This window comes from Colias croceus, chromosome 27 (assembly GCF_905220415.1).
Source record: "Colias croceus chromosome 27, ilColCroc2.1".
Lineage (NCBI taxonomy): Eukaryota > Metazoa > Arthropoda > Insecta > Lepidoptera > Pieridae > Colias > Colias croceus.
The window spans coordinates 6,777,437-6,803,593 of record NC_059563.1 but is presented as its reverse complement, the minus strand read 5'-3'; the positions used below and the strand labels follow the sequence as shown (position 1 = coordinate 6,803,593).

Sequence of the window (26,157 nt, the reverse complement as noted above, 5' to 3'; positions counted from 1 at the left end):
AATTAGATCACACCCAATTAAAATACTTCATTAAATTAATGCTTTGATGTTTTAATTAAGCCGCCCGCGGCTTCGCCCGCGTTTGCAAAGGAAAACCCGCATAGTTCCCGTTCCAGTGGGATTTCCGGGATAAAAACTATCCTATGTGTTAATCCAAGTTACCCTCTATATGTGTACTAAATTTCATTGTAATCGGTTTAGTAGTTTTTACGTGAAAGAGTAACAAACATCCATACATCAATACATCCATACAAACTTTCGCATTCGCATATTAGTAGGATGGTATTACATTTTCCACGGTCTTACTTCGTACAACAATTTTGCTTAAAAGAAAAATAAATAAAAAAAAATATTACTGAGTAATAACACGGGAATAATATTTTAGATGTCTATTGCTGATAATTCTCTTCGTAAGAGTAGTTTGTATTTATTCTTTACAAACGTTCAAAAATTAAATCCTTCTCTAAGCATAATATTATTATACATAAGGAGTCTGGTTTAAATTTTCTCAATAATAATATCTAGAAGTGAATACTAAAGCTAGATTTAAATCAGTCCAGTTTAACGAGTGACACGACCACAATAACTATGAACCTAAGATAACTCCTTAGACTCGGTCAACATTGCTAAAATGTTGCTAAGTTTCAGTTGTGGTACAAAATATGATGTAATTTATATATTATTTTAACTGATAGTTAAACGCAGGTTTAATGATAATGTTGTGTCATGGTTTAAATTGTTTTTAAATCAATAATTCGAATTAAGTTTTAGTGTTTAAATCGTAACCAACATAGAAATAAACGTGAAATTTATTGGTCTGTAAGTATATATTATTTCCCTTCAAATTAAAACTCAAACAATTATTTTTCCAATTAGACTTCTTTTAGAAGCACTTTCGAATCGTCAATGCATATTTTTAACAATTACCACTGATTCGGAAAGCAGTATATAAGGAGAAGAACCGGCAAGAAACTCCATTGTTTGCTCTCTATTCTCGTACACGATTAAATTAAAACTACCTATACCTAGTTCCACGTTACCTATTTTTATTACAAACTGTAGTTTAAAAGACAGCAAAATATTATGTTTAACTGCTTTTATATAACTTTTTACCCACTTGCCGTAACATATTATTACAGTATTACAATATATTTCCTAATATATATTAGCCTGTTTAATAAATATCTTGATAAATAATTTAATAACAAAATCGCTACATCGTATCCCTTGTACCACCCCACTTAGAATCTCACGACAAAGCGCTTAGTCCAGAACGCAATTACGTAGTTTCAAACCAGTGATATGCAAGTGAAACCGGCTGTTTGCGCTAGCTATCTTACCTTAGTGTGTATATTGTATGTCTATAATTAATGTATGTTATTCTAGTAGTATTTGTAGGTAAAATAAATAGGTAAATGATGATGAATAAATGAAATTAAAATAAAGAGATAAAGTAAATTAGACATTAATTTTATTAAATCTTACACCAATAATAAAATAATATTATTATACATAGCAGGAATTTTGTCAACTCGCACACATATTCTTGTGAAACATATTTTGTGCTTTGTTTGCTAAAATTTGATAAAAATTTGATGAACATGAACATAAAGATAGATTGGGTTTGGAAATATTCATCAGCTGTTTATTTACAATATAATATTAAAATTTGTAGAATTCAAAAGGTCATCAACCGAAACCGCGGTAAAATATCTAGCTTAAAATAAAGCAAACACAATCACAAAAGCAATATGGGCACGTCCAACATATTTCATTTGAGAAATATTCAAGCAAACAAAGTTTAAACTTAAGAGGTTTCGGAATCATTGAATTTAAAATGAATCGCTGTGGAAACTGAAGATTTTTCGCAATAAGACGCGTAAACTTGCTTCTCTGGTACCGTTCGACTGTTCTTGCTGGACGGCTTTATGTAACATTGAAATAGTCTATAAATACGCTGTCAATATTGTATATAATAATATAATTCTTAAAGCAGTACTTATTCCATTGTGGTATAAAGACAGAGCTATAACTGCTTTAAAACGTAATAACGTAACGTAACCACCTGTACAAGAGACGTTCGATGGTAGAGTGTTTCGCGTTCCACTGCACGTATCGCAATGTAACACACATTTTACAAATTCGCATTGTGATACGGGAACAACGAAAAAATGTGGCACATCATTTTGTCGAGGGAACATTCTCAAAACAAATACAAAAACAAATAAAGAATATATAATAGAAAAATCATACGAATGAAATAATCGATCGAAAACATATTACATAATGTAAGGGAAATCATACAATCAACGAACATTAACTAATATATTAATAACTTATATATGATTCAATATTAATGAATATGGAGCGAAACTTACGGTAATTTCATTAATTAAATTTGAACCGATAGTTCAGCAGGTGTTCCCAAAGTTAGATAAAATACTTCATGCTTCGCTTTGAAATCTATGAAGTTGGCGAACTAAACAACTTTGCCATGTTGTGTGCTTTAACTTGATTTTGACAAATTGTACTTCTTTTAATTATAAATCTTTATTTAGGTTATTAATTTAGGTATTAATTAGAAGCCTCTTTGGTATAGTGGTTCGCATGAAAGAAATGAAAAAAAAACGAAATATCTAGTGGTCTTGCATTTGATTCCTGGTTTGAATAACGATTAAAAAAAAATTTTGTGTCGGACAGAAGGCTGCCCCCCTAGCCAGAGCGGTAGATACGTTTATCTTCAGCTTACGTCAATCTCATACATTCGTAGTCTATTCTATTGAACGCTACGCTAACAGAAAGCCACTTGGCTAGGGGGGCTGATCACTTACTTTTCCGTAAAGAAAATCGATGGGTGAATCAGATATAATATAATGCATCTGCCACAAGAGGATACGGGACTTCAACAATTAGAAAGTTATTATCTGACCATCTTTTTAATATTATGTTAAGAGTTGCCTTAAGAATTGTTATTAATAAAGAAAAGAGGAATTTATCTAATGAAGTGTTTTCTAATTATTTACTTAACAACACTTACTAATTATTTACTACAGTAATTAACTATTTTATTAAGGTATTTCGTATTGGAATTAATTGCTAATAACTTGACGTCGAGTTGTTATTGACACATAAGCTAAAATATATAACTTAGTCGTTTGATAAATTAATAAACGAATTGTTATTACTTATTAATAATTGAAGCGTTACAAAAACATTATTATACAATAGAAGTTATATTTTAAGATGTGTTTATTTCAAAAACAGTTTGATGTAATGGTACATGCCTAAAATATAATAATATAATATCACCAATATACCTTATGGAATTATTTTAATTGAATTTTCTAAATTAAAATACCTACAAATTTTTTGTCTATATTACGAAATTAGAAATTATATTTTCCGGCCAATACCACCACTTATTTCATCGAATAAAAACGTAAATAAAAATGTCTTCCCTTTTGAAAACAATCACCACCACTCAAAAATATAACAAAACAAAAACTTATCTTCTCTATTACACCTAGGTACATTACACATATTAGCACTTTAAATAAATAATTAAAAATTGCTTCTCTTCCGCATACCACCATCCAAGCATATACCAACAGGGCGTGACTCTCACAATCCTCTACGTCTCCATTCAACAAGGAATTTCATTTCGAGCGACATAAATAAATATTATGTTTATTTTGAATCTTCGAGAGCATTGTGGCTTTTAAATGTATGTTTAGGAAAGTATTATGCAAAAATAGATCGATTTGGTTGGAATTTTAACCACAGGTAGATTACGTGGAAAATGTAGACCTAATTCAATAAAATAGAATGTACATAATAATGTATCTATAACACAGTTACTAACAAAATTGCATAGGTATATATTATTATTTTAAATTTAGTAGAAACCCAATAATTTTCATTAACTGAGATGAATTAAAACAATACAACAACATTTACAGTACCTTATAAATTTTACAATTTTTATATATTATTATCATAAATTTATCGATATATAAAAACCTTATAAAAACACACGTAAACACATTTTCAGAATATTACACGCAATAACATATTTCATATATTCCAATTCATATGAAATAAACGTATTTCTATTACGCAGTAGATTTTTTCGGAAATAAACAACATTATTGGCGACATAGGTATCAATTACTTCGCTTCTCGAACCGAAATAAATCGAATTAGAACAAATCCTACAGAAGATATTGTCTCTTCTAGACGTGAACGAGTCTAATAAGTAATTATAGGTAATAGGTATTTTTGCTATTACTTATCTATACTATTATCACAGTATTACAATATTAATATTGTAGTATGTACTGTGTTTTGTTGTAAAGCTGAAGTTTGTTTGTTTGAACGCGCTAATCTTAGAAACTACTGGTTCGATATGAAAAATTATTTCAGTGTTAGATAGCCCATTTATCGAGGAAGGCTATAGAGTATAGGCTATATTATATCACTAGCTGTGCCCTGCGGTTTCACGCCTATTGCTCCGCTCCTGTTCGTCTTAGCGTGATGATATACAGCCTATAGCCTTCCTCGATAAATGGGCTATTTAACGCCGAAATAATTTTTCAAATCGGACCAGTAGTTCTTGAGATTAGCGCGTTCAAACAAACAAACAAACAAACTCTTCACCTTTATAATATTAGTATCAGATTACGCTAAGACCAACAGGAACCGAGCTACATGGGTGAAACCGCGAAGCGCAGCTAGTAAGTAATTATGTAGGTAATAGGTTTTATTACGATTACTTATTACTTGCTATATGAAATAGAAATACAATTAACTTTTAAGTAGTTAACATCAAAAATTCTCCTTATTTCATGATCATTGATCATATTTACATATATAAATGGAAAAGTTAACTTTCATACAAAACAATAAATCGTTCGTAATCCATTTAAACAAAATATAGATACTAAATAATTATTATTTTGATTTTTAAACTAGTTGAAATATCTAATACGCTTGATAGAAAAGTGTTATAATATTAACTTATAGATACGTAAATATAAATTAAAATCATCAAACATTGGTTCGCTATCGAAGCAGTAACATTGCAACCTAAATAAAATTTATTTTTCACACGTACCAAAAGATACAGAAAGGCAATATAAGATTGTATTCGGCAATCTTTTAAGAATACATTTAATACAATGCTGTTTCTCCAAGCTAAGTATACATATTTCATGAATCCTTGTGCTATGGGTAACAGATGCGAACAAATTTTCACTTCATTGACTTAGATTTTCCGTTTTACGCTCTAGTGCAGTTCGGTAGTCGATAAAATATATCGATAGAATTGTTATCGCTTCCACGTGTTTAAATTTTTCATGTGTTATAGCTTTGTTCCGTTTGATACGGTTCTGTTTTATGTCCGCTTGTTTATGGATTTGTTTCGAGTTTCTAGTGAAATATTGAAGTTATTTCATTTTATATTTTGAAACACTTTACGTTGAATATTATATAAAAGGAAGAATTTCTTTCTGAATTATTCAGCTGTAACACAAATATTATTTGATATTAACAACGCTGTAAATATATGTCGTGGTCATATCGTAGATTTGATCATTTCATGATATGAGTGGCCATTTCACGAAATGGTCGCATATCGTGAAATGGCCAATTTAGTTTGGCCACATCATGATGTGGTTTGGGCAGATCAATGATAAGAAATCGTTTCACGATATGGCCAATTAACGCACGGTTTTTTCATGAAATGACCAAAATTATTTGATCATATCGTAAAATAGTTACATTAATCGTTAATAGAGGCGCTGCAAGCTCTCTGTTTATGTGATAAGATGGCGGCCGCTGGCGAAAATTAAATTATTCGCAGTTAAAAACTTCATAATTCGTTTAATAACAATATTATGAAGAAAGTCATAGCAAAGAATTTACGACGAAGAGGTACGAGTACTATGGAAAATGTGGATATATATAAGATATCCACATTTTCCATATATTCGTATTTAAGAAAAAATGCGACTTAAATAAAATAATTTACTACTACTACTATATTATTATAATTGTTTGTTTTTTAAAAAGCGATCCGCTTCTGGCCCTCGCCAGCCGCTGCCGCGGCACGCTCGCTTTGCTCGCTCGGCTCGTGCGTTGTTTATCAAAGTGTAACCTAACCTAACCTAATTGTTTTCTATTGCAAAAACGATTCGCTTCTGGCATTCGCCGGCCGCTACCGCGGCACTAACTTAAATGACATTAAACAAGTTTTTAGAATATAGTTATTCTGAAATTTTTAAATATTTTATGGACTCTTTATATTTTATACGATCTGGCCAAATGTGGATGACCAAATCGTGAAACGTTGACGATTTAACGATCTGATCAAACTATGTTGGCCATTTCACGATATGCGACCATTTCGTGAAATGGCCACTCATATCATGAAATGATCAAATCTACGATATGACCACGACATATACATAAGAAAAGTATTAGGTACTAAACACAATTACCATATTATATAGGTAGATAGAAATATACTATATGTTATAATTCAGAAAATTGTGTTACTAGACAATAATACTTTCGCGTAGCTAAAATACACTATTTTATTTGATTATGTATAATTATGATAATTCTAAACCAATACACCTATTTATAATTTTATTCGTTGATGTTTTTAGTTTTCACATGAAAATTCATTATTCCAAAATTACGGTCCCTACTAAATAAAAATCTGATTTGCTAATATACTTCGAACAATCAAAAAATCGACAGCTCACTATACATATATCGATGTTTCCACAACACTACACTCTTATCGCATCAGATTAGAAAAGGTTCGGGTCAGGTCTTGCTTTATTTTGCACCGTTAATCAAAATCGCCGAAAATAAATCAATCGATAAATCTTTACGGGCGGACGAACATCACTATTTTCTGTTTATATTTTATTTAACTTGGAAGGTTTTTGTTTTAATCTCGGGAATCGACTCAGCAGTTTTTGGATGAAGCCTTCATTATTTTTAAATCAACCGAATATTACTTTGAAGACGTTGTAACTCTTATCAAAAGCTTTTATTTAAGTGATGTTTATCGATCTTTCGTGTATTTTTTATTTTCGTTACAATTTAAATATAGCTGTCAGCCCGCGGTTTCGCTTGCTTGTTCTTTATTTTTTGCGAGAAAGCCGCATCTTTTTTCATCATCAATTTCACAGAAATCATTCCAGTTTTCTTGAGTAGCCTATGTCTTTTCTTTATTACAAATTTCATCAAAATCAGTTCAGTTGTTCAATTACTTTCGGATTTATTATATTAAATCGTGTCAATCTCGGTACAAACGACTTAAATGAAATTAAATACAAATTTAATACATTTGGGAAAAATATTTTTTTTAATAGGTACGTAATTTGGTTAATAACTCAAGTTTGTTCGTAATTATATAATTATTTGCGTGTCTCAAACTCTAATTATACAGCCTCATGGGCGTTAAAGGGTCGTATTTGTTCAAATGTTTGTTTGAGTATACACGTTATTTATGTAAGATTGTAATTGTCTCTTCAAATATGTATATAAAAGGTAATTTTGTACATACATACATGATTATTAAATGGTAAATAATTTTATTTTTTAACATTTAAGAGAGTTGAATAAAGGAGATGAATTTTAATATAAAATTCTTACTAGCCATGTACCACATACATTTTACATTTTTTTTACGGACACGTATGTGATCAGCCTTCTGTGTCCTGACAGACCGACTAATATTATTACAATTACTGTTTCTAAACTACGGTAAAATATTTTTCGTCGCTTCACAATTTTTACATACCTAATTGTTTTTGATGTAAAATACAGTGTCTTATCTTGTTTATTTGATACTCTAGCCATGAGAAAGGTGTACGATCTTTTGTAAGGCTTCAAGGGACAAATGTGACACGAAAGAGACCTTTTGATATTATTTGTTCCGAGATTACTGTAGAAATACAGGCTCTTCACAATTTAGGTCTATTGTAATATATGGAAAATTACATGAGGATGGAATGAAAAACACTTACCTATTTATTCAACCAGAAATCAATAAGAAACGCTTTAGAATCATCAAAATACAGAAAACCAAACATTAACCACTGATTCAATTAGTTATATTAAATTATTATAATAGAAAATGGCGAAGTATGCCATTCTACTATAAGTTAGCGTACACAATTCAAGAGACATATACCTTCAATGTTTTTATTTACTAGGTACCAGTAGTAGACGTAGAAAGGTCTAAGGTAATATTGGCACTCTAACGAAATCACATACAGCTTCACGTAAAACTACAACACACATGTCAAGTGAACAAAACAAAAAACAATTAATTAGCAAACTAGAAACGTCCCTAAAGACCCTAGGATCCAGGGGACTAATGAGTCTGTCACTAAACTATAATAAATGAAACCTAAACGCAGGACATATATCATCCAGGTGCTTTAAAAGCACAAAATAAGGTTTAATTTCCGTTCTCCTTGAAGAACATTCATCATTTTAGAGGGAAATATGAAACTATCTTCATCCATTTATTTTATATCCAATTTTGTTTGTTTCAAATTTTCCAATATGGCGCGTGATTTCTCAACGTAAACGTATTAGTTCTGCTTATATTATACATCCGTATGTATGGAATGATCCTTATTAATATTACGGACAAAATTGCTGAATTAATTTGATTGTAGTTAACTAACTACTTTAAATATTGTTTCCTTTAGAATCAATTGTTTTATTAAAAAAAACTCTAATTTTATTGAAATGACTGTATACATTTACCTAAATCATTGCCTACATTAATATCTGTTACTATATTTTACTAATATTATGTAGATTATATTTTCAATTCTGAAATCACGCGAAAGCTAGAAGGACGAAACTGTACTTTTTTATTATTCCGTACCGATTACTACAATTTTTTTAACACAAGTATACTTTTTACATTAATAAAAAGAACATACAGTATACAATGAGTATACACATTTACACATCATGCTAATACAAACTTTACCATACAAATAACTTAACAAAATGTTGAGCTGTCATAGCACACGTCAGCCGAAATTCTGCGGAGTCATCCCCTTAGTTTCGGCTCGTTTGCAAATCGTTATCTTGACTTATTGACTGAGATTCCACTGTTAACTAATTGGATAACTTGTTATATATATTTAATATGCACTGTTTGTTATTATTTTTGTAAGATAGCCGGGAATTCTAGCGCTACTAGATTTTTACTCCATTGCATTATTTACATTTTTGAAAGTAGAAATGATACATTTGATTTTTACATCATTTTAATAAAAATATTACCATAATTATAACGTAAATAAGCGGTTTTCTTCAGACTCAATAACTTTTTAATATAACACACACATCTTCTGCCTCATACACAGACACGCACATAGACACACACACACACATACAACTCTCATTCACACACAACTACAATTTGACGTAATCGTATTGTAATTTGTGAAGTTATGCATAATTAGATAACTTTTCAATTGTTATTTTTGAAGTGATACTTCTTTAGGCGCTTCGTGGGTAAAATTTCAAGATCGCGTCATGGAAATACCGTCATGTCATGGAGTGAGGCGACGATTTTGGTATCTTTGAAAAGAAGTTTCACTTCGGCCACGTGTGCTCATACGCTCTTTTTTATTATTAACACTTAATTTTTGTTCCAGCACAAACAATCACAGAACAATCGGTAGTGAAACACGTGCTACCGATGACGGTAACGCGGGCGGAGTTGGGCGGCGAGCTTGTATGTAACGTGTCGTCGGCGGCGTTGGATACACCCGTACTTAGGAGAGTGAAGCTGGATGTTAGAGGTTAGTATAAAATATAGATAATAATAAATCTATACTTATATTATAAAGCTAAAGAGTTTGTTTGTTTGAACGCGCTAATCTCAGGAACTTCTATTAAGATTTGAAAAATTCTTTCGGTGTTAGATAGCCCATTCATCGAGGAAACATTTATTTATTCAATTAGACTTCTTCTAGAAGCACTTTTGAAACGTCATTACATATTTTTAACATTTACCATCGATTCGGAAAGCAGTATCTATGGAGAAGAAGAATATACTAATTACTAATTAGTAACACAAGCTTTATAGTCAGAACTCAAAACCTGTAAAATTTATATTGATTAAAGCAACCGTTGAGTTTGAGTAAGTTTGAGTGTTCCGAACTTTACAACCCCCATCCAACTTTATGTGACATAAACGTTTAGGAATCCTCAAACTAAATCAGGAAGATTTATTTTTATCCGTTTTATTAACCGACCGCGAAAAGAGGTTATCTCAACTCCAATTATTATTACTAATTTACTAGCTAAAGCACGTGATTTCACTCGAAAAGTGTAGAATGCATATAAATCCATACTAATATTATAAATGCGAAAGTAACTCTGTCTGTCTGTCTGTTACCTACTCAATCACGCCTAAACTACTGAACCAATTTGCATGAAATTTGGTGTGGAGATATTTTGATACCCGAGAAAGGACATAGGCTACCTTTTATTGCGAAATATGTACCACAGGCGAAGCCGGGGCGGACCACTAGAATAATATAAGTTGGAACTTAACCATGCCAATTTTCATCTTCATAGGATCAAAATAAATTTTTGCAGTAATTATTAACAAATCATCCAAACAAGTTTACCATTTAATAAAAGTCGGGATAATAGTAGATATTCAAAAATAAACTCCCTTGACCATGAATCTGTGCTAAAAATATTCAACAATTTTTTTACAAAAATCAATCAAAATCGGTTCATCCGTTTCACACAAGTCACAAACACCTCGACAAAGTACTTCACTATAAACGTAACTAAAAGTAACACGTCAGCTACATTTTTAGGAAACGCTTAGCTTTGAATCTAGACTACATTTTAGTGCGCTATAAACTGTGACCTAGAATACAGGTTGTAAAACTGTTTACGTGTAGCTTATTGCAATTTATATGAGCTGGATGGTGTTGAATTATTAAATGTATAGAATACTAGCTGGAGCACGCGGCTACACTCGCTAAAAGTAGCCTATATGCTAATTCAGACGATAAGAGCTAGCGCGCAAGAGCAACTTTTGTCTCCGAAACTATTTTCTCTCCCATCAACTCTATAGGAAGTTGCGTCGCTACGTGCGCGCACTTTCTTACTGGCCCATAGAATTGATGGGAGAGACAAAATAGTTGCCGAGACAAAAGTTGCTCTTGCGCGCTAGCTCCTAACTATGTACCAAATATCATAAATCCGATCTGGTTTTGCGTGAAAGAGTAACAAATATACGTATCTACTAACAAATTTCCATGTTTATAATATGAGTGGCATATAGACACAAGTGTATTAATACTAGCAATCCGCCCCGGCTTCGCTCGTGGGACATTTATAGCCTACAGGCTTTGGGATCACGAACATATCCAACAGTGAAATAATTTTTAAATAGGTCCTGTAATTACCGAGATTAGCACGATTAAACAAACTTTAAAATAATTATAATAGATATTAAAGCTATATTCCTTATAAATTTTACTAATACGCATTTGCAAACAAAATTCAATCAAAATCGCTACCGCAGTATCCACTTGATCGACTAACAAACGCAAAAAAAATCTCATTCATATAACCAACATACAGCAACACAACCATCTTTCCTACATCAAGCTACATAAGAGTAAAAGTGACTTGAATAAATGCTGCTCCACTTTTATAAACTCCCAAAAGATGTTACCAATGCCATTTTCATTTTTCCGGGATACTTAGCAATATAAAATGTCATTAATCTCTCCACACTTCCCAAGAACCGATTTCCATATAATTATGATAATCCGACAAAAAATACGAACTTAATTCAGAGTTATTGCTCCTAAATCATATTAAAATTTGAGACCAGATGTAGGGCTGCCGCTTGGGAAAAATGGATATTACTAGTCGCTAAATTTAGATAGGGTTGCCACAAAAATATTATTGAAAAATATTATGTTTGTAAATTGAAAAACTAACTGGGAATTGGTGTAGTACTAATTTTTGAGACAAATGGATACGTAATCCATACTAATATTATAAATGCGAAAGTAACTCTGTCTGTCTGTCTGTTACTCAAGCACGCCTAAACTACTGAACCAATTTGCATGAAATTTGGTATGGAGATATTTTGAAACCCGAGAAAGGACATAGGCTACCTTTTATTGCGAAATATGTACCACGGGCGAAGCCGGGGTTGACCTGTAGTATTGCTATGTATATAATATTGCTATGATATGCTACAGCTTATTCATAAGCTAAAGTTTAAAGTTGCAATGCATTTTACATCGCATCCTACCTTTCACATTATTTTGATATTTTTCAAAAACTGATCAAAAAAGCATTTAAAGCTAAACGAAATGGTAATTAAAATGTCCCGATAATTTAAAACTCCCGTGAGACGGAATAATTTACTAATTTTTTAAGATCCTCAAAGAAATAAATTTTCATTAGCGTTGCTTCATATCGCCAAATTAATAAGGATAATTACGGCTCTTAGATAACTGAACGAAATCTTTAATACCTGAAACTGGATTAATTTTTAATGAAAAAATATTATTTTTTAGCTTCAAATGTTCGTTTTATTGCTATTCAGCAGAAATCCGCGTTTGGGTTGCATTAAGAAAATTATGGAAACATAATATTATAATATAAAATTTGTTTAATACGCATTTTTGTTGAGGTATTCATTATATCTATACTAATATTATAAAGCTGAACAGTTTGTTTGTTTGTTTGAACGCGCTAATCTCAAGAACTACTGGTCCGATTTGAAAAATTCCTTCGGTGTTGGATAAGCCATTTCTCGAGGAAGGCTATAGGCTATGTATCATCACGCTAAGACCTACAGAAGCGGAGCCACGCGGGTAAAACCGCGGAGCGCAGCTAGTTATATATAAAGGATTTGAAAGAAAAGGAGAGAAAATAATATTTAGATTTTAAACGCGATATAATATAAGATAATCTTTACATTTGTGGAAAACATTTCTATTATTCGCGAATATTTTGGAAGGAAAACAGCTATTGATTTGCAAACTGATAGATCAATAGTTTTTTGTTATTGTTCCGGAATTTCGTATACATTCGTATAATTTCGTATATAAAGAAATATTCAAATCACGCAGGTCCCAGTATAATATATTTAAAAAATGTATTTTTTATAAATGTTGTTAAATCCGAAACAATTTAAAATAACTATTTAGGCAAGAGATAACAAAATTGTTCCAGTAATTCTAGCAAATATTTAGTTTTATTAACTCATTCATGTGCCCCATAAACACTAAATTCCGTGACCCATATGGGTTTTCCCCTTTTATAATATTCAAGATTCTAGAACCTTCAACCTAATTAACTTTTCGCAAATAAAATATCTTTTTAAATCTGAATACCGTAATTCCGGAAGCTTTTAATGTGAATTAAAAATTTTAAAACCTTTTCAAAGTTTACGCTTTCCTTTAGTATATTACATATATACTTGCTTTGCGGCTGACTTCGCTCGCAAGCTCTTCATTTTATCGCGACATAGCTTTTCTATATAAATTTCTATTCCTAAAATCACTCACTTTAAAATTTGTTTTTTTTTTAAATACATAGTAGGGTAGGAAACACTATATTACTATGTATAAGTAAATTTCTATCAGTGGAGTTATCAAAGCCCTTTGCAGTTTTTAAGTTTATCCACTTACATTTACCACCATTCAAAACATCATATCAAATCCATACTAATATTATAAATGCGAAAGTAACTCTGTCTGTCTGTCTGTTACTCAATCACGCCTAAACTACTGACCAATTTTCAGGAAATTTGGTATGGAGATATTTTGGTACCCGAGAAAAGACATAGGCTACTTTTTATCCCGGGAAAATGACGCAATCCCGGAAATCCCACGGGAACGGGAACTATGCGGGTTTTTCTTTGACTGCGCGGGCGAAGCCGCGGGCGGAAACCTAGTCTTCTATATTATTTTTATAATCTTTAAGGCAATTACAATATGTACCCATAGTGCCAAGTTAAATTTCAATAGTTCCCAACAAGAACGTTTATAGTTTCTGTAAAAAATTACATTTTGTACCCTAAACAAAATCTATACTAGTATTGTTAAGCTGAAAGTTTGTCTGTTTGCTTGCGCTAATCTCAGGAACCACGCTTCGAATTGGATATAATAATATATATCCTTGAGTATTTAACAGCGAAATAATATTCTTATTTTCATATTTTAGAGGAAGGTCTTAGACTATATATCATCACGTTGACATTAATAGGAATGGAACAATGCAGGTAAAACTGCGGGGCATAACTAGTAATACATAAGACGATAAAACCCGTGTGTTTCAACTAGTATCGCAAAATGGCGCTGAAACAAAACCCACACGTTACAGGTAACTCATTTATCACTAGTGCGGTGTCCATCGTGAGCTCTATCGACCCTTCATATTGCTTGCTGGGAAAATTTCCTTGGCTAGTGATGTGCTGTAGTATCGATAAACGATAATAAACATTGTAAATGTAAAATGCAAGAAAAAAATATTCTAACATCGAAATTTTAAATACTTGACTACATATTATTATTATAAAAAATAATCGTCCGTCGCATCTGTCTGTCAAATCTAATATACAAGTTTTCATACTGTTTTTATCAATGGATAGCATGGTTCTTGAAAAAGGGACAAAGCCGCGGGCGAAGGGCTAACATTTAATAAACGCATTGAATGTAAACGGAACCACGTTTACGTATAAGAATGAAGAAGAATGAAGTACATAGAAGATAGGGAAAGAATAGAATACAAAACATTGTGAATGTCTATTTTAGAACGTAAAGTCAAAACAATATTAAAATATAAACATTATCTAAGAATGAATAAGTTTAAAATAAAACAGTCTTTACTATCGTAAATATAAAGCCTATTCAAAGTATGCTTTTAAAATAATTCTTTTTGTAAAATGTATAAATAATAATGTGGCTTAAAAATAATGAAATGAATTTTCAGTTCGTCCTTGTCACAGATAATGTATTACTAGATTAATGTGTTAAAATATTTTTTCATATTCAAGTAAAACAGATTCAATTAAATTGAATACACACTGAATTAAATGGTAAGTATTATTATAGTTACACAATCACTAAAATATCAGAACAACCTATATTCATTTTGTAAAAGATAAGCAAACATTTATTGTAATTTAAATTACTTTATGAAATGCAATTTATATGAAAAGCACTTGAAAAGTATCATGAATAGCAGTTTGAGTTTAATAGTACATTTTATTTGATTTACTAGCCGCTTGCTCCGGCTTCGCCTGGTTCGATTCGGTATAAAAAATGCAGCTTATGTTAGTTTTAAAGATATACTAGATCTAATCTCTCTTTCTAATTTGCTTTCGATAAAATATATTGAGTTGTGAGGTTCTTTTTAAATCATTAACAAACAAACAATCAAATCTTTCCTCCTAATGTTAAGCTACATTAGTTAATTATGATAAGTATATAAAAAATATCTGGTAGTTACATAACTCGACTGCGATTTTTCACCGCTCATAATCTTGCGGTCGCTAAGTATGTCAAATTGCCTCCATATAATATATTGCGCCATTTTTTATAGCCATGACTAAGCGCCGTTTCTGTAAGCATAGTGCATTTTAATATTCATGAAAGTATATTTCCTTTTCTAACACTGATGTGATGCAGTCAATTCTAAATGTATTCGTGTTGGAGTAAGATTTATATTTTATAGTAAGTATAAGTATATTATATCTACACTAATATTATAAAGAGGAAAACTTTGTTTGTTTGATTGTTATGAATAGGCTCATAAACTACTGGACCGATTTTAAAAATTCTTTACTATTGGAAAGGTACGTTATCCACGAGTAATATAGGCTATAATATATTATTATCACGCTAAGACCAACAGGAGCGGAGCCACGCGGGTGAAACCGCGCGGCACAGCTAGTATACTATAAAATAAAACTAGATGTCAGGTTTTTTAATAAGAACTACTAACTACTTTATAGTATAATTTAAAGAAATCAAATCCGTAAAAACGAGTCTTAAAAACGTTGGATGTAGACAGACGTGGGTTCGAATCTCCCGTCATGATCTATTTTTTACTTTATAACATTTAAAAAATATTTACAAGAAATTTGCTACTAAAATTTCAAGATCGAACATATGAAAAACTAGTTTACATAATATTATATTGATTATTTTGAAGCTTTATCATTTGAGAACAGTATCATATTTTTAGAATATTGTTTTATTACTTACCTTGTATATTTGAATTTGTATTTTAAATATAAAATTTGAATTTGTTTTATTATTACTTCACGAGAGCTAAGTTCAACAATACACTGTTTTTTAAATTTAAATATAATATGTCAACCATTAACGCAATATCATACAAATTAAAATTATTTAAAAATCTATCGATACATACACACTACATCACTAGCCGCACTATCTTGCCACTTATTAGCTAGACTCTCGCAATTTATCGAGCGGCCCCGGAAAATTGCTTCGAGTACAGCACTTAAGTGATAGCTTAATGCTTGTTATGTAAAATATGGTGTGCCACAGGGATGAATCTTGGGCCCCTTTATGTATATAATGCATGAATGTAATAGGAATATATAATACTGTAATAGGTAAGGTATATGAATGTGTGATTAATTAAAATAGATTATTTGTCTACAGATTTTATTATTTTAACTAGCTGTCCCGCTAGACTTTGTCCTGTCTTCACGCGAAGTTAATAAGGCCGTTAAGTTTTCTTTTTTTTTGCGAAAATTTCCTAATTTTTCCTTCATAAGATGCTTCTCGCAACAAGAATAAGTTTACGTTCATAAGATCGTTTTCCCGACTATAACGATCACAACAATAAAAAAATTATCGAAATCGGTCCAGCTGTTCGCACGTGAATCCGTGACCAAGGGAAATATGGATTCATTTTTATAATATATAGCGATTACAATTTACAGTTCTTCAAGACATGAATAGAAATAAAAAAACTTGTCTACTTACTCTTTCTTCGTGTGTGTGGATTTAATTGGTTTTTCTCGGTTTTTAATAGCAACTGTTATGTATATATTATGTAAGTACTTGAATATAAACTTTAAGATCTTATTGCGTTAGAAATATATATTTTATGTATAGAAATACCAATGCATATTTGAAATAAATATAAATATCTTCTCGCATGTCAAGTGACGTCAGGTATGTGACATCTATGCTAATATTATAAATTCCTTGCCGTCTGTCTGTCACATTTTCACGCAAGCTCTGGGGATATGTATGAATTTTGTGATATATATATGGAATTTTAGTAAAATAAGTTATAGCTTATTTATATAATATTGAACATTATAAATTTATTAGTCATATATGTAACTAGCTCCGCTCCTGTTGGTCATTGGGTGATGATATATAACCTTCCTCGATAAATGACATCTAACACAAAAAGAATTTTCAAATCGGACCCGAGATTAGGGCGTTTAAACAAACAAACTCTTCAGCTTTATAATATTAGTATAGATAAATAATTAAGTAATTAAAAGATAGAGGTATGAAATACTTAAAGATTCAATACTAATAGAATTTTGGGTAATATTTACATAATTTTCTGATAAAAACGTCGACTCACATAAAACATACATAATAATATATTGTATTAAAAATTAGTGTCAATATCTTTTAAAAGTCTCAACTCAGAACTACACTATATTCAGAATTTATCTAATCAAAACCAGCAATTTCGACCCTGTCTAACTTCAAGTGACAATTAATCAAACTTGAATACTTGCTGTTTATTTTACATAACTTAGTACTAACACTAACTTCGGTGTATCTTGAATATCAATATTGAAGATGAGGTTGCTGTGGTAAATCTTAGAGTGATACTTTTAACGGATTTAAAACACGATTTATTTCACTTTCAGTAAACTTTTACGAAGAGCTTGTAGGAAACTTTATTCTTTTTTATGCTGGTAAAATATGAAATTAAATACATAAACGTGAAAATTAGAAACAAACAGACAGAAAACAATTTAAATGATATTTTTTTACTTACAGGGACTTTAATTTCATTCATTTATATGGATTTCCATGTTTGATTCATGTATGTATGTATGTATGTATGCATGTAATAAAACTCATTTCCTGATATTATAATATGAAAACATTCGGTCCCCTTTCAGCTAAATACGTCGTAATTGGAAATTATTTCCTCATCACTCTCGTAATAAGTTATCAAAGGCTAAGTAATAAGAAATAACTTGACACATACAACTTTTTCCTGGTTAAGTTATTAACTTACTTCAAAGATGTTGACGTATTTTCTCAAGTTTGTATGAACAGCAATTTCTTCATTTATATTATTGGTACATTTCCTGGTTCATTAAATTCTTATTAATATATATTTGATATTAATTTGTGTACTTCTTTAAGCGTTTCGATATTACTTTGAGGAAGCGAAAGATTACTTATTTTTCAATAGATAATATTTATCAACAATCAACCATGTATTCATAATTATTTCTTCATAAAAACATGATTTTATTAGATACATGACTACTACCTATAACACATACTCAAGTATTGAATCGGTATCAAAATATAGTAACTTTATATTTAATTTTTAACCCACGTTTAATAAAGTTTATCTTGAACTCTCTGGGCATATAATAACGGCATAGTTTAAATTTAAAATCAAAATAGCACACAAGAAGCAATCAAACTTAAATCCTTATATCATCCAAACAGCCGATACCCAAAATTCAATGGCTCTTCTCAACTTCTATGAATCTAAGGGTGTGTTTATAGCGATAAGCTGAACGATTTTCATAGCGAAAAGAGTAACAGTGTATCAATATTAAAATTACAATTAAAAATTACAGAATAGTTTAGGAATCATTGAAATTGCACATGTATGCTTGAAAGGTGGGTTGATAAAACTGCTAAGCACGTTCGTAGGCAATGGCAGTATCGTAATGTAAGATTTAATTGTTTTTGATATTTAAAAATGGAAATATTATATTGAAACAGGTATGGAAAACACTCGATTAACAACGCCAGCAACTAACATACCTACTGTATTTATACGCGAATATTTTTTACACTTTTGTAGAAAACGGTTTCACGGAATAATGGCTCAATTTTATAACATTTATAAAACATTTACTAATTAATTACATAGTGAATTTATATGTGAATAGAATACTATTTTCCGCTCCCGCTCCGCTTATATCTATAGTCGTACCACCAGCGCCTAAACTATTCGTCTCTAGGGGACACTTGGTAACTTATTCACAACTGCTGACTTTGCTAATAAAACATTTCGGACCCCGGGGAACTGTCTATATGACGACTTGTGTCATTTTCTTGATGAATTTCCCTTTATGGATAAGGTCAAATATAACTGGATAAAATGTCAAGTTTCAATACTGTTATTTGCTATCTATTTCTGCATATTAAAATAAAACTATATTTGTTAGTTACTATGCTTAAAAAATTACATATTTTTGACTTTATAAATACGTAAACCACAAGCATATCAGAGTTATGAGATTTTAACAGCGATCATCATGATTTATTATGTAATTTAAATAGCTAATTTTAATTATAGGCGCCATGTTATCATTTTAAAAATTAAATAATAGAATTTCGAAAACGAGGATAAACAGCATTTTTGCTTTTTTTTAAATATGATTCCAAAATGCAATTATTGTCCATTGTCCAACCTTACAATTCCATACCTTATTATTTTACTCTATAACTCTGTTCATCTTTTATTCCAGTACCACCAAACAAGATAGCCATATCAGGAGTGGGAGAGCACGTCACCCAGGGTACACTCCTGACGCTCATGTGTGCAGTATCTGGAGCCAGGCCAGCAGCCACCATTGAATGGTACAATGGTACAGACCTGCTGACAACAGAGACGCAGAACATACAGGTAGGGTACAGTTTGTAATTTATTTTGTTTTGAATAGGGTACACAGTGGTATGGGTTCACTTATTATAAGCGTTGATCATACCGAGGACATCTAATTCTGTTTTTTTGGTAAAATCGTCTCAGTGCCCACGATACAGGCTTGCCTAGTGTGGGTGCTATAGGGAATCCTTTTTAATAAACATAGATTAAGCCAATATGTGTAAAGCGAGCAACGTCAAACTAAGTGTATCTGTGTAAAAAACATTTGGTTTATAAATAAATATATTTTTCATTTTCATTTTTTCACTTTGTGATATTATTGGTTAAGAAAACAGTATGTAGTGATTACGTATCTACGTATCAACTGTATTAGGTAGATTAAGCGTTTTACCGATGAGCTAAGACTGTTATAAGCACGTACGTTATAGCATATAAGTCATATTGTAGGTTGCCCAAAAAAAAATCTGATGTTATAACACCTTGTCTCGCTATTTTAATTGCCATAATCAAATCAAAAGGGTACATACAGGTATGGAAGAAACATTTGAGCTAACACACTTGTTTACGTTAGGACACTATCATGTAATACATTATTTGGAAACGAACCCGCAATTTTTAACCCAATAGTAACTAATGACGGTTTATTTTATTCACTACCCAATACTTTTTATTCATTCTATTTTAACGATCAAAACAACTTTTTCATTATTATAAATTCGAAGTTAATCCCACAATAAACTTTTACTCAATTAATGAGACCACTTACAATAACGAAAGGTAAAATAAATGTAATTAATTCAGGAGTACCCGCAAAAAGGAATTCACAAATATTTGAGAATATAATGTAATTTGAATCGAGTTGATTGAAGGCTTTTTATAATTCGTCAAATATTTTCATTGGATTTGCTGATTTTTTGGAATATCCTTGTTAGATACTAGCTATTGAACGCGGTTTTGTCTGTGTGGAATTTTTTTTTTTGAATGTTTTTTAAGTATACTATAAGTTTGAAACATTTGATACTTTTGAAATGGTCATAATTCCTAACAGAAACAAAACAAACGAACTAAAATCTACAAAGAAATATACAAACTTTACTACATTCATACAGCCTACAGGTATAGTCTACACTTCAAAAACATGACCCTCTTTTTAACAGTCGGTTAAAAAGGTACAACTTCCACACAACACTATCTGACACTCGAAAAGCTAATATCACTTACCTAATATTAAATTGGGTAACTAAATATGACGTCATCTGCTCTAATGAAAACGTTAACTAAAAGGGGACTTTATGAAATTTATATCGTGGAAATAGTATTATGTTTATTTTAGGTAAGATATTTTTAGAAGGTTAGGGAAGGAAAGGAATATTACCCGTTTTTCCTACTAATATTATAAATGCGAAAGTTTGTATGGATGTATGGATGTTTGTTACTCTTTCACGTAAAAACTACTGAACCGATTACAATGAAATTTAGCACACATATAGAGGGTTACTTGGATTAACACATAGGATAGTTTTATCCCGGAAATCCCACGGAAACGGGAACTATGCGGGTTTTCCTTTGCAAACGCGGGCGAAGCCGCGGGCGGAAATCTAGTTAATGAATAAATCCAGTTTTTAATCCATTAAGCGGGTAACGTAAATTTTAAGGAATTAAATAGAGTTTTTAAATTAATAAGTCCAGTTTTACATCCGTTAAGCATATTTTTGCAAGTTTACTAAAGTTCGATATAACTTCTAAATAAATACCTAATCGGTTTATATAATATTATTCAATGCAACGTTTCATATTTTTCGTGACCACACACAGACCATATATTTTAAACTTTACATAAGGCGAGATTGTGGTCAAGCCGTTTCCTATCTACAATAAAAAATTAGTTTTAGGTTCTAATTTTTATAGCAAAGTATTTTAAGCTATTGCATAGCTTCTATCGCGGGCCTTGAGCGCGGGGACCGAATCGAGAAATTCCGTAACGAAAAACCTCACGCTCCCTACTCCGACGGGCGGAGGTGTGGCTTGAAGGCATAGCATGCAATAGCTTTACCGCGGCAGTCTCCGAGTGCCACACGTCGTTTTTTTTTTGGTATATTAAACTTACTTCATAAACATCATACAAAGGAAATCCCATCAAAATCTGTCTACTTTAAGACACAATTCATCAACCAGTTTGACTGTAACTATTCCTAGGAAATACGGCAAAACGTTACTTAGTAAATCCAATCCCATAAAAGGACTTTATATCCAGACTTTGGTACTAAATAAAATTTAGTTCGAGTCTAGATTTTACAAGCTATATAAAGATATATTTCTGGTAATTTCAAGCGCTGCCCGGAGTACGGCAGAACCTCACCTGCTGTTAACAATAAAACTATGGAGCGGACGTTTGGTTATTTTTAATTTGAAAATAAATGGAATGGAAATTGTGCAGGCAAATTGTATGATTTCGCAGTTTAAGGACGCTCGCTTAATGTAATAAGCCTAATTGAGTTTTTTTTAGTAATACCACAGATATGCAAATATTTACTACCTACGTCAGACATTCATATAAAACGCAAAATGTGCAATAGTAAATCTACACAATAAATAACTCCTCTTGCTTCGCCGTAGTCAGGTAAAAAGTTTAAACAGAATGTTTCTAAAGTTTTCAATTTCATCCAAAATAATTAAACGCTTTAAACACAATAGATAAACATACGTTCGTTCTTATAATTAAAACGATTGCATATACAAATACTTATAATGTATATGAATAACAATTAAGGAAAGTGTATTAAATGTAAAAGCCCTCGCTTTCTCGTTAAACAATAATCAGGTTGTTTGTTGTTAAAGTTTAATTGTGACGTAAGCATTTCCTTGTTCGTGAATATAACAGACATGGAAGTCTGTATTGGATTATTGAAATAGTCGGTATTAAGATTTGTTCGTTTGTACAAGCGCATCTCAAAATCTATTGATACGAATTGAAAAACTTTTTGAGAAAGGTTATACGTACTTATATACATACATACGCTACGTCGTGTTGTTTTATGTCTGAATGCGTTAGAAAGATTAGCTTTTAGTTTATTTTCTTTAGGATTAACATTGTAAATATACAAAATTATACAGTCCGATAAAGAAAACGAACCACTTTACCACAGATAACATATTACTATACTTTGAGAAATTACACACGAGGCCGGATTAAATATTAGTTTTAATGTAATTAGAATGTACTGCGATTCTACACAGCTACCTAATTGATGTAGGTAGTTGATAACAAATCGCAGCAAGTCAACGACTATTTGCAAAGTGAAGGTAGTTGGGTCGAACGTCGTATAAACAACGTCCGAGCCTCGAGGCACGATTCGTACGAATGCGCCATGAGTCAAAGGAAAGTGGCAATTTATAGTTTTCGACAGCTAAACATGTTTTGACAGGAAATAGGGACAACTGACAACTTACTATTCATCCAAAAAATAATCAAAAGTTACGTCTAACAATACTTTACTATAGTAGAGACTTAACCTAGGTATTAATAAAACTGAACCTAAAATAATATCCATAAAACGCCATTCAAACTCCTGAACAAAAAAAAATACTTTGAATTGAAATTAAGACCGCTCCACAGTTTTCTCTGTTCCATTTACTGCTAGCCGTCAGCACCGCCGACTCCAATAAGTCAAATTCAATAAAGTTCACAAACGAAAACCTTACACTTTCTTACTTCGAGCCGGTTAAACTTTTACTGTGTTTGGTAAAAATTAAAACCGTTTCCAATTATTTTGTTTCTTTGTGAATTGTATTGTTATTACTAGCTAGCTATTCGCCCCGGTGTCACTCGGAATCACAGAAAAAACTATAATATTAACGAATAATTAGAGAAAGAACTACTGACATCCGACCAACACCGATATATTATTATATGAGTAAGAATTTAAAGTTTGTGTTGAAAAAACACACTTGTACGAACTACTTGTTTAAACTTACCTACATATTACGACTACGCAGTAGTAGTCTGTGGCAGTAGCAACAAAAATATCCCGCTAAAAAAATTGAAAAAAGAATGAACGAAAATTTTGATATTATGACAGCTGAATAACGACTTCTTTTATTTCCACTGACCATAGATAAAAAAGAACATAGTAACCTTAAAAAAAATTGACTCAATTATTTTATATATTTATACACTACAAACTATCCATAGGTGCAATGTAAAACAAAATTCATGCTTTAATACTTTATATCCGCAGTTAATGAAAATTAATTTAAAAAATTACACTTTATTCTCGTTATCAGAGCCAGAGTTGGGAATTTACGATCGAATTAAGTTCGCAGATAACAGCACCGGAATTCTTATTAAAATCTTGAAAGTTAAATGAAAATTAATGTTTTGGACCCAAAATTATGGGCGGTTAACGTTGTGTAATCAAATGTTTGATAACGTTACTAATAATTAATTTTTTTTTTTTTTTTTTTTTTTTAAACCATTTATTGATAGAAAAATAAACATACATTGGGCATACAGAATAAACACCACATAAATCGACACGATTTGATCGTGGTGCACATGCATTCTAGACGTCAAACAAATACTAGATAGATTAATATAAATTTTGTTACATTACATATGAAATTACATTGAAAAATACATTAAGATGGCAAGTAAATTACACAACAGAAAAAATATGATGTACAATAGGGTACTTGTGGAAAAAAATTTTTGCGATCACCTACTGTGCTGGCCGAGTCTTTATAAACGTGATATATAGTATGATTTTAATTGACGGTTAACATTTTTACAGTTTATATTCTGGACTGTATGTAGATTGAAAACTCAGTTTCTTCCTCGATAGCTCTTTATTCTCCAAACTTGATCTTAGACTAACTTTACAACAAAATCTTAACATATTTATACAATTTACAAGGGTACAATAGCGTAGGTAGGTAAGAGCCGTGGGAAACGATGTTGCGGGACGGAAGCACCCCCGCCGTCGCCTGCGCGCGCGCCGTCGACCACTGTGTATAACTCCGTTTCCGCTCGTTCAACACGAGCCGGACGCCTCGTTGTTTGGCCGCTCGTCGCTCCTCAACAGCTCTCCCCCCGGCGTAGCATGCGTAGCCTCCTTGGCCACGACGACGAGCTTGCTCACCGGTCTTCTGAACACGCCGCTCCGTGTTCTCACCTCTGCCACCCGTACAGCGCCATCGGGGCCGGCATGAGTGCGCACTACGACACCCATCGGCCAGGTGTTGCGGGGCAACGTGTGATCTACGATCACCACCACGTCGCCTTCTAACACGCGCCTCGCTGTGTTTCGCGGCTCGCCGCGTGGCACCAGCGTGGGTAAATACTCTTTCACCCAGCGGTGCCAGAAATGATTCGCGAGCGCTTGACTCGCTCGCCACATCTGCCGGTCTTGCACGTCGCATTGTGTCGTCGTAGGTAGGCCCGCCGATGAGCCCAACAGGAAATGATTAGGCGTAAGCGCCTCCGGGTCGTGCGGGTCGACACTCACATGCGTCAACGGTCGTGCGTTGACGGAAAACTCGGCCTCCGTAAGTAGCGTGTGTAGCAATTCTTCGCTTGGGGCCCTCTCGTGAAGCGTAGCGCCGAGCGCCGTCTTGATAGAGCGTACTAGCCGTTCCCACGCGCCGCCTTGATTCGGCGCGCCCGGCGGTATGAAACGCCACTCGGTGCGGTGTCGCAATGCTTCTTCGCTCAGCGCCGCCGCCCACTCGCCGTGTGCTTTCTTCAATTCCTCACTCGCGCCTTTGAAGTTAGTCCCATTATCAGAATAAATGAGACGCGGCCAGCCTCTACGCGCCGCCATACGTCTTAGCGCCATGATTGCGGAGTCGGTAGACAGCGATGCGACGATTTCAATGTGTACGGCGCGTGACGTGAGACACGTAAATAGCGCGCCCCACCGCTTTTCACGCCGTCTTCCAATTTTCACCTGCATTGGTCCAAAGTAATCCACTCCACAGTTAGTGAAAGGTCTGTGAAATGCATCTAATCGTGCGCGAGGCAAGTCTCCTTTGGCTGGGACTTGTGGTTTCATACGCCGCACTTGACACAACGCGCAGCTTCTTGCGACGGCACGCACTGTCGGTCGTAAGTGTATTATCCAATACGACTGTCTTAGATCGTTTGTCACACGCTCCCTGTTTGCGTGTCCCGCTGCGCAGTGTTCTTTTAGA

At 32.5% G+C, this 26,157-nt stretch overlaps 1 protein-coding gene across 10 annotated transcripts in view; it reads left to right on the top strand.

Moving 5' to 3' along the window:
• The window catches only part of LOC123703740 (hemicentin-1-like), a 321,559-nt gene that overhangs the window by 250,440 nt on the left and 44,962 nt on the right, over positions 1-26,157 (top strand). For all 10 annotated transcript variants that reach the window (XM_045651847.1, XM_045651851.1, XM_045651849.1 and 7 more), the window contains exons 5-6: positions 9,702-9,848; positions 19,832-19,989. In XM_045651847.1, the coding sequence (XP_045507803.1) occupies positions 9,702-9,848; positions 19,832-19,989 (305 nt within the window). The remainder of the gene's footprint in view (positions 1-9,701; positions 9,849-19,831; positions 19,990-26,157) is intronic.